Source organism: Leishmania infantum, chromosome 24, assembly GCF_000002875.2.
Source record: "Leishmania infantum JPCM5 genome chromosome 24".
Classification (NCBI taxonomy): domain Eukaryota; phylum Euglenozoa; class Kinetoplastea; order Trypanosomatida; family Trypanosomatidae; genus Leishmania; species Leishmania infantum.
In genome coordinates, this window is record NC_009408.2 from 728,259 (window position 1) to 736,549 (window position 8,291).

General features: G+C 58.2%; 1 protein-coding gene across 1 annotated transcript; it reads right to left on the reverse strand.

Moving 5' to 3' along the window:
* Positions 1-4,880: 4,880 nt before the first annotated feature.
* On the reverse strand, positions 4,881-6,857 carry CYC10 (cyclin 10; the record flags this gene model as incomplete). The annotated part of the gene is made up of 1 exon (XM_001465950.1): positions 4,881-6,857. The coding sequence occupies one exon, from the start codon at positions 6,855-6,857 to the stop codon at positions 4,881-4,883; it is 1,977 nt and encodes a 658-aa protein (XP_001465987.1).
* Between the last annotated feature and the right edge of the window lie 1,434 nt (positions 6,858-8,291).

An 8,291-nucleotide genomic window follows, 5' to 3' on the forward strand; every position in this document is an offset into this window, starting at 1 on the left:
AGAACAGAGGAAAGGCAAATCACTAACAACTTAACGAGGCATATTGGCGGAAGCGGCAGGTACACGAGATCACGACGAAAAGGGGGAGGAGGGAGGGGGAAGGGGGAGAGAAAAAAAGGGCAAGCCAAGGAGAGAGAGCCCAGCACTCAACGCGCGCACGCACTAGTAAACGCACCCACGCGTAGCACACGAGAATGAAGCCGAAGAAGGGGAAGGGAAGTGGTTCAGTGTGGGTGCGGTTGCAGCAACACGTCTTTGCTGTTTACGGGCAAATAGTGGAAGAAGAAAGCGGTATCGACAACAAAAAAAGGAGAAGCGACGCGAGTTGTAAGGTTTGCGCACCGGGTGAGGCGGGGAGGGAGGGAGGGCGAGAGAAGGGGGGAGGTGGGCGGAGTAAGGGCACAGAGGGAGGTGTGCGGAAGAAGTTCCCCCTCACGTGAGGACGTAGCACGGCCGCCTTCCCCCTCTCCGTATCCCGAATTCCACACATATACATACGCACGCTCCCTCACTCCCTCCCATCTCCAACCAAGTGCCTTCCACTGCCGCTACGACACATGACGGAGGGCGAGGGCGAACAACAAAAAAGAAAGCGAACAAGCAGACAAACGGAGAGACGAGAAAATAGCAAGAGAACAACCAGGCGTGCAACAACGCCGTCGGCAGAGGGAGAGGAGGACAAGGGCACACACATACATACACACATTCCACTCCCAGCCCTTCACACAGGGAAAAAAAGAAAGAGAGCGATGGCTGCTGTAGCAAGCACTGAAAACAGTCCAATATTGTAATCAGCAGCCGCAGCAGAGGAAGAAGACCACGAAGCTCAGCCCACCGTCGCTGTGACATTGTCTAGGCTATCTGTTTTGTTTCTACTGCTCCCCTCCTCCACATTCCCTCAATCCTCTCACGCTTGGTTCTCCCCCTTCTTCCCCGCGCGTCACGCCGTTTCTTCTGTGCGAGGACCCTCGATCCATCCATCTGTCGAGAAGACGGCGAAAGAGAGAAAGAAGAGGGAGGAGATGCAAGGGGGGGGAGGAGATATAGAGAGAGGGGGCAGGGGGCAGTGCTGTCACACAGACGCACATGTACAGAAGCGAGAGCTCACCAGCGAAGGATCGCCAGATTGGTCGATGCAGGGATCGAGATAGAGGCGTATACGGGCGGGAAGAAAGCACAGGCACAGCCGAGGCGAAGAAGAAGAGAGACGGGGAGAGAGGTGGTGGTGGTGGTGGGGTGAACTCACAAAGAAAAAGGGGAGCAACACGGGAAAAGGAGAAACAACACGCACACGCACCCACCTAACACACATTTGTGTCACAAGACATCAAATATAAGGAAAGGGCAAAGATATAAAGAAACAATGTCTGTCAATGAAACAACAGCGAGGAAGGTAAAAACACACGCACGCATACACGCAGATAAAACAAGACGGGGAGGGGGCACAAAACACAAGGGGAGAGGGGAGAGGGAGCGCCTATGGGAAGAATGTGTGTGTGCATGTCGGTGCGTGTGTGTGCCCTCTGTTGTTGACACGGGCAGGGGTGGGTGGGGGGATAGATGAAGGGAAGCCTCTCTGAGCGAGTAGAGTCTGAGCGGGTGGGCGCGGTGAGAGAGGGAAGAAACATAAAAACACCAACAGAGACAAGAGCCCACATGCACACCGACACAAGCAACCAGCGAACGACGACAGTGGAGAAAAGGTACACGGGAGGAGGGAAGACAGGGGTGGGGGGGGGGCGTAGCGGGAAGATGAAGAGACGGAGAGTGGGCAAGGGTGAAGTAACATGGGGCACTAGATGGAAAGAGAGAGAGGAGGGGGTGAGGGGCAGAATGACAAATCGAGAAGAGAAAGAAAGGGGGAGGCACACGCACACATGCACATGCACATGCACATGCACATACACGTATATTCCTCAGCCAGCCCCCGCGAGAACCCAAAGAAACGAACCACAAATAAAATTCGCATCAACACGGGATGACAGATAGCAACACACACAAGCATTCCGCACAGCATCACAAGATAGAGAGGAAGAGAGGGTAGAACAGAAAGCGGGGGAGATGAGGTGAGGGAAGGAGAGAGCCAAGAAAGGAGATACGGAACAGAAAAGAAATGTGAGGACACACAGTCAAGAGAGACACAAGGAGCACACAAGAAAGAGGTCTGCAAAGCACGAGGACCCCCTCCAAAAAGAAAATGCGTGGGCCGCACAGCCATGTGTGCGTGCGCGTCTTTCTGGCAACGCGTGAGGGTGGGTAAAAAAGGAGCGCGTGCTTGTACGAATACGTGTGAGAGAGGTCGAGAAAACGAGGGAGAAGACGGCATCATATTCGGTATGTCCCTCAAGCAAAGAGGGGAGACAGCAGGGGAAGGGAGGAGGCTTGAATGGCACGTAGGGGGAGACACGGAAGATGGGGTGGTGCCAGCAGCAGATAACGGGATGTGGAAAGAGAACGTGAAGAAGCAGCAGTGTATGTGTGCCGCGTGTAATCCCTCGCGATGAAACAAATGAAAACCGACCAACCGACCAAGGTGCAACTACGGAAGCAGAGAACGGAGAGAGGGAGGGGGGAGATAGAGCGAGGCTCACCCCCTCTTCATCGTCTGGTAGTACACACGCGCACATCCCTATATCCCCTATACATACACATACACATGGACAGACACCTCCACTGAATTTCGTTGTTCTTTTCTACGCAGCGCCTGCCCGTTTTCTTTTCGCTGCCGCACACAACGTGAGGTCAAAGGACGCTGTGCCCACACGCCACCCATCGCGTGGTGCGAAGCAGCCGTAGGCACACGCGCTACAGCGATGCGCCGACTCAGCCATCGGAGCACGGCCCCTGCCTCAAACTCTGCCCGCCACTCCACGCTGAGCAGGTCGCCAGCTGGCGCATCGCTTGGGATGGCTCAGGCTCACCCACCAGCGGGCAGCAAGGGCCGACTGAGATGCGGTCGAGTCACGTCGACACGCTGCCCATCATGTGGATAGTGCAAGCGTATTCACTGTCGCAGCTCTCTCCGATGAAGCGCCATCCAGGACCTGACCGCCGGCATCAGTGGCGGTACATCGCACTGGCCTCCCCCTACGCCGCAGGCACCTGGCCCTGCCACCCACCAGAGGTGGTTGTGCATTGACAGAGGTGGGGGGGGGGCGGGCGAGGCTGCTCGGCTTCCCCATACGGAGAGGGGTAGTGGACCCTCATGCCACGCCGAGGTGTCCGCGGCCATCAGTGCGCCCACGCCAATGCGAGAGGCAAAGCAAAGGAAGAGGAGGGCAATGCACGCTCTCGCTGCCGCTTCCTCCTCCCCCCCTCAGCCGACACACGCGCTACAGCGTCGAGCTTTGCTTGTCGACCCCCTCAGGCCTCCCCCTCGTGCTCTCCGGCCGCTGCATCGCCCTCTGAAGCGACCGCGCCAACGCACCTTCGGAATGCCGTGGCTGCCGGTATAGAGGAGGGGGAGGGGGCCGTGGAGGTGGTGGGGGGAGAAATGGAGAGGGAGATAGCGAGAAATCGCAATAGCGGCTATTGGGTGCGTGGGTGGGTAATGGAGGAAAGAAGGGGAAGGGGAGGGTGCTGAATGCATGAGAGTACTCGTAGAGGGGGTTCGCGCCCGGAAGAGGGGCAGGGGGGTGGTGGGAGGGCCGGAATCGGAATGCTGTGGAATAGGACAAGAAAAGCTGGGAGAGAGAACGCGCCGAAAAAGAAGGAGCACAGAGAGGCAGAGAGGTGTGCAACAGGGAAGCAACAGCAAAAGGGAGCAGGAGCGGAATGTGGAGGAGGGAGGCTGAGGAACGGAGGACAGGAGCACTACACTTCACTCCACAGTTGTGTGTGTGTGCTTGCTTGGCGAGGGGGAGGAACAAACAAACATGAACACACCAAAATACAAAAAAAAGCGGAGTCGCCCTCGCCCCCTTCCTCTCGGCCCTGCAGCAAACGTGAGGTGACAGTGGTGTTGGCGGAGAGCAGCTCGAAACGACAGGACTGAAACAGGTGAGGGTGTGGGAGATCGAACCGAAAACCAAAAGGAAAGAAGGGAGAGGCAGAGGGAGAGTGAGATGAGGAAAGGGAGGGGAGGGCTGTGAGCGGCCAGCGAGGGAGGTGACGGCGTTGGGGGAGGGGCGGGGAAGAGGAAAGGGGAACGGCGGGTGAGCGAAAAAATACACAAGCGCGCGAGAGGGAGTTAGAGATGCTTACGTTGAGAAGAACATTCTTGTGCCGGTATATGTGTGTGTGTGTGTGTGTGGGGTGACGCTCTACAAGCATGCCAGAACTGCACCCACAAACGCACTTCTCTTCCTTGCTCCCCCCTTCCCTCCACACCCGAACCTCCCGGCTCTTCTGAAACTGAGAAAGACACACCTTTTTGGCGAACGAAGTCATGCGCGACGTGCGTTTGCGTGTGCGCCTCCGCTTAGACATTTTTGTCTGCACAATGGACAACCTGCGAGAGAGAAGGAACGGAAAGAGTGGGAGGGGAGGAGGAAAGGAGAAACGTAAAGAGATGAACAATATCACCACCACTGCGATTCACAAGAACACAGCAGCAGTAGCAGCAGCCAAAGAAAGGAAGCAGCATACACGCAAACAGATTCGCTCCAGCACACATACACACGCGTGCGCGCGCACGAACGACAAAGAAGCGGGGAAGGGAGGGTGGGTGGGCGGGTGAGTGGTGTTGGGGGGTGGTGGGGGCATACCCAATGCTGCCATACCAAACGTTTATAACAGCAACAGAAGAAAGTGCACACACTCAGACATAGGTGCGGCGCGGAGAGGGGGAGAGACGCACAAGCACACACAGCCATTTGTGTGTGTGTGTGTGTGCTTGTGTGTGTGTGTTTGTCGGTGAGCATTGGAGGGAGGCCTATCACCTACACACGGGGCTGATCTGGAGGTGGAGGTAAGCGTTGGCCTTGCGCAGCAACACCTATCATACTCGCAGATCGCTCGCTGCGTCCGCTACGCACCACTGGTGGCAGAGCTATCCCCTCACGTGATGCGTGGGAAAAGGCTCGTCGAGTAGGGGTGCGATCACTGTAGCTTATCACCATCGAACCAGCCCCGAAATCTTCAGCACTGGCGGTTATGCCCCGACTACTGCTGGTGGCTGCCCCGTTGTAGGCTGGAGCGGCGCAGACGTTGGGGGAGCTTTCATAGCCACCGCGGCCACCGTTGAGCGCCGCTGTGCAAAGGCCCGCCATTGTGCCGGTGCTCGCCGCCAGCAAGCGGCTCGGGCGGCCAGTGGCGTCCCACGAGGCGGCGGCTCCACAGCGAGGGGCGGAGAGTGAAATGCTGCGCGCTCGCTCATCGCCTCGTTCCTCCACCGCTACTAGCACCGTCGCCGAGTCCGGCGGAGTCTGGCCCGTCCACACCCCGTTGCTGCTTTGGTAGATGCTGTTGGTGTGTGTCGCTACACGAAGCATGTCTTCGCCGCTGGCGCCGCGCCCGGATAGGCCTCCCATGGCACCAAGCGCAGGAGACGAGCCACCGTTCGCTGCAACGTGCGGCACGTGTGGCAGGGCTGGTGAGTACGACGTGCCGAGGGGGTGACGCCGAGCGGAGGTGGACGCTGACCCGCCGCGCGACGCAGGTGCGCGGGCTGGACCTATAGACTCCGTGTCTACCGATATGGAGCGCGCCGTCGACGCGCTCGGCGGAAAGGCTGGACGCGACGCCGACCGCAGAGGTGACACGCCGCTCTGCGAAGCTATCGATATGCTGTACTCGTTCTGCGAAAGGATGCTAGATCGACGGCTACGGGTGTTGCTGCCGTTGCAGCGCGCAAGGAATGGCCGCGTCGGCTGGTGCTGTACACCGGAGCGAGTCTCGACTGGCGTCTCCATGGCTGTCTCGATGCCCCAGTCGCTTGCCTCTTCACTCAAGTGAGCTGCCTGTAGGCGGAGCGGGCGACAGTACTCATCGAAGGTGTCGCGTGAGAAGTAGAGCCGGTTCTGCAACAGCTCCACCATGAGAAACTCCAGCGCGTTGAGGTCGTCGTTTGTGACACCGCCGACGACAGAAAAGTCGTGGTTGTTGAGTGTTCGCGTGTCCATGATCTTGCTTGCCATTCTGGTCGACGTGAGGAAGAGCTTGAACACGTTGTACGGGTGCAGGAGCATGCATGGGTGCATGCAGAGCAGCCGGTCCAGGTAGAGGCATCCGCACACCAGCACCGACGGAGAGACATAGGTGTACTTGACGATGCGCTTGAGGTAGTCGTGAACGGAGATGGCCGGAACCTCGCGGGTGGAGAAGGCGTTGAGTTCCGCCTGCGGGCTCGGCAAAGTCGCCTTGCCGCTGCCACTGCTGCTGCTGCCTGTCGTGTTCGCACACGTGAGGCCACCGTTGACGCTCCCTCGTGGCGAGCGCTCGGCGTCAGTTGCGCCGTTCAGCGTGGTTGCTGAAGGCGAGGCTGGCGATGACACGTGCGCGGGTATCCCGTGCTTCTGCCGCAGCACCTCATGCGCCGCGATGGTGCAGTCGATTGCGTACGCCAGCCACGGAACAAGAAACCGGTATTCCTGCCCATGCTTCTCTTGCATCGTCTCGGACTCGTTCAGCAAGCGGCCCGAGCGCTTGCTGTGTCGCTGCGGCATGGACACGGACGGCGTAAGCGGAAAAAGGTCGACCGGCTCGTCCATCGTGGACGGCAAGGGTGGCAGCGTTGGAGTGGCGGACGGACTCAAAATTGTTGCGCCGGCGCACAGGCCATTCGCGCCACTGCTGTCCACGGTAGCGCTGGCTGCAGCCTCTTGGCCACGAGCGCCATAGAAGCCGCTCCCGGCAGCCGAGCCACTGTTGGGCGAAGTATGGAGACTGCTGTTGCACCCCGCTAAGCCAATCTGCATGGTAGACGGCTTGCGAAAAAAGTGGCAGATGAGCGGCTTCTCTATTTCGTCCACGCCGCGCGGCGGCACGGCGGGGGAGAGCCGCGGTGGGGAGTAGACTCTAGACGTATTGCCATCCTCGGTGTGGCTGCCGCTATGGTTGTTAGCGTCACCCGCGTGGTTGCGCCCGTTCTGCACCATTGTGTCTAGCGCACTCATTGCACAGCACCGAAACCGATAAAATCGGCAGAGAGAAAGGACACTCCTCACTCTCTTCTCGTCCACAGAGAAGGTAGAGGGAATACGGTCACCGCCTGCTGGGAGAAGGTGGGAAGGGTAAGGGGGGAGGGTCTCGATCAACAAGATGTCGGCGTACACACCACCACGCGAAACGAGAGAGAGGAGTCGCTGCACCAATCCTAAGGGGTATCAAGAGAGTCGCGTGTGCTCAAGCGTGATGCTCAGAGAATGCTGCAATCTCCAAGGGTGCTGCGCAGCCCTTAGCAAAACAATGGATATCCGTATGGACGTGTATGCGTGTGTGGTGACTGGAGAGAGAGGAGGGGGTGAGGTGGGGGGGAGGGAAGGGAAGAGGTGGCTCGGAGAGAGCGTGCGCCGTTTCCCGCCGGACTACAGAGAGACAATAACAAGGCACCACCACTGACACGGACACGCGGGAAGGGTGATGCAAGACGGGGATGCAAGGCGTGAGGAAGGAGTAAAGGCGGGAGGGTAGGGGGGTGGAGGAAAAAAGACGGAGGAGAGGAAAGAGGAGCAGGACAAAACAGAGAGCAAAACGCACAGCAAGAAAGATGTACGCGCGGTGGTGGTGTTGAGGGGGTGAGAAGGCGTGTGTTCGTGTGTGTGTGTGTGTGTGTGTGTGTGTGTGTGCCTGTGGCGGCGGTGGGGAGTGGCAACTTGCTACAAGGAACCAAGAGAACCAGAAAGTACAAGGAGGGGAGGTGGTGTGGGGGGGGAGGGGAAGGGGGAGAATGATGTGTGGGTGAGAAGCGGTGATGGATGGATGGGGGGGCGGTAAATGAACGTGAGGTGCGAATAGCAAAGCTGCCGCGCTGCCGACACTGGAGAAGGGGGAGGACGAACAGCAAATGAAAAATGTCAAACACCACACACAGAGAGAGAAAAGGGGATACAGGAAGAAAGGTGAAGCCGGCGTCACCGACACGTGATCACACACGCACTAGAGAGCGAGCGAGCGAGAGAGAAGGGAGAAGGAGCGAAGGTGTGGGTGGATGCTATGCGAGAGAACAACAAATGAACTATAACATTCACATGGGAGCAATTTACGTGACTGGCACGTGACAGGGATGGTGTTCGCGAGACGAGGAGGAGGGCGATGATGATGTAGAAAGAAACAAAACAGAAGGCGTACACACACAAAGGATTTAAGACGGAAGAGCACTCACAAGAACACGCGTGTGTGTGTGTGCGCNC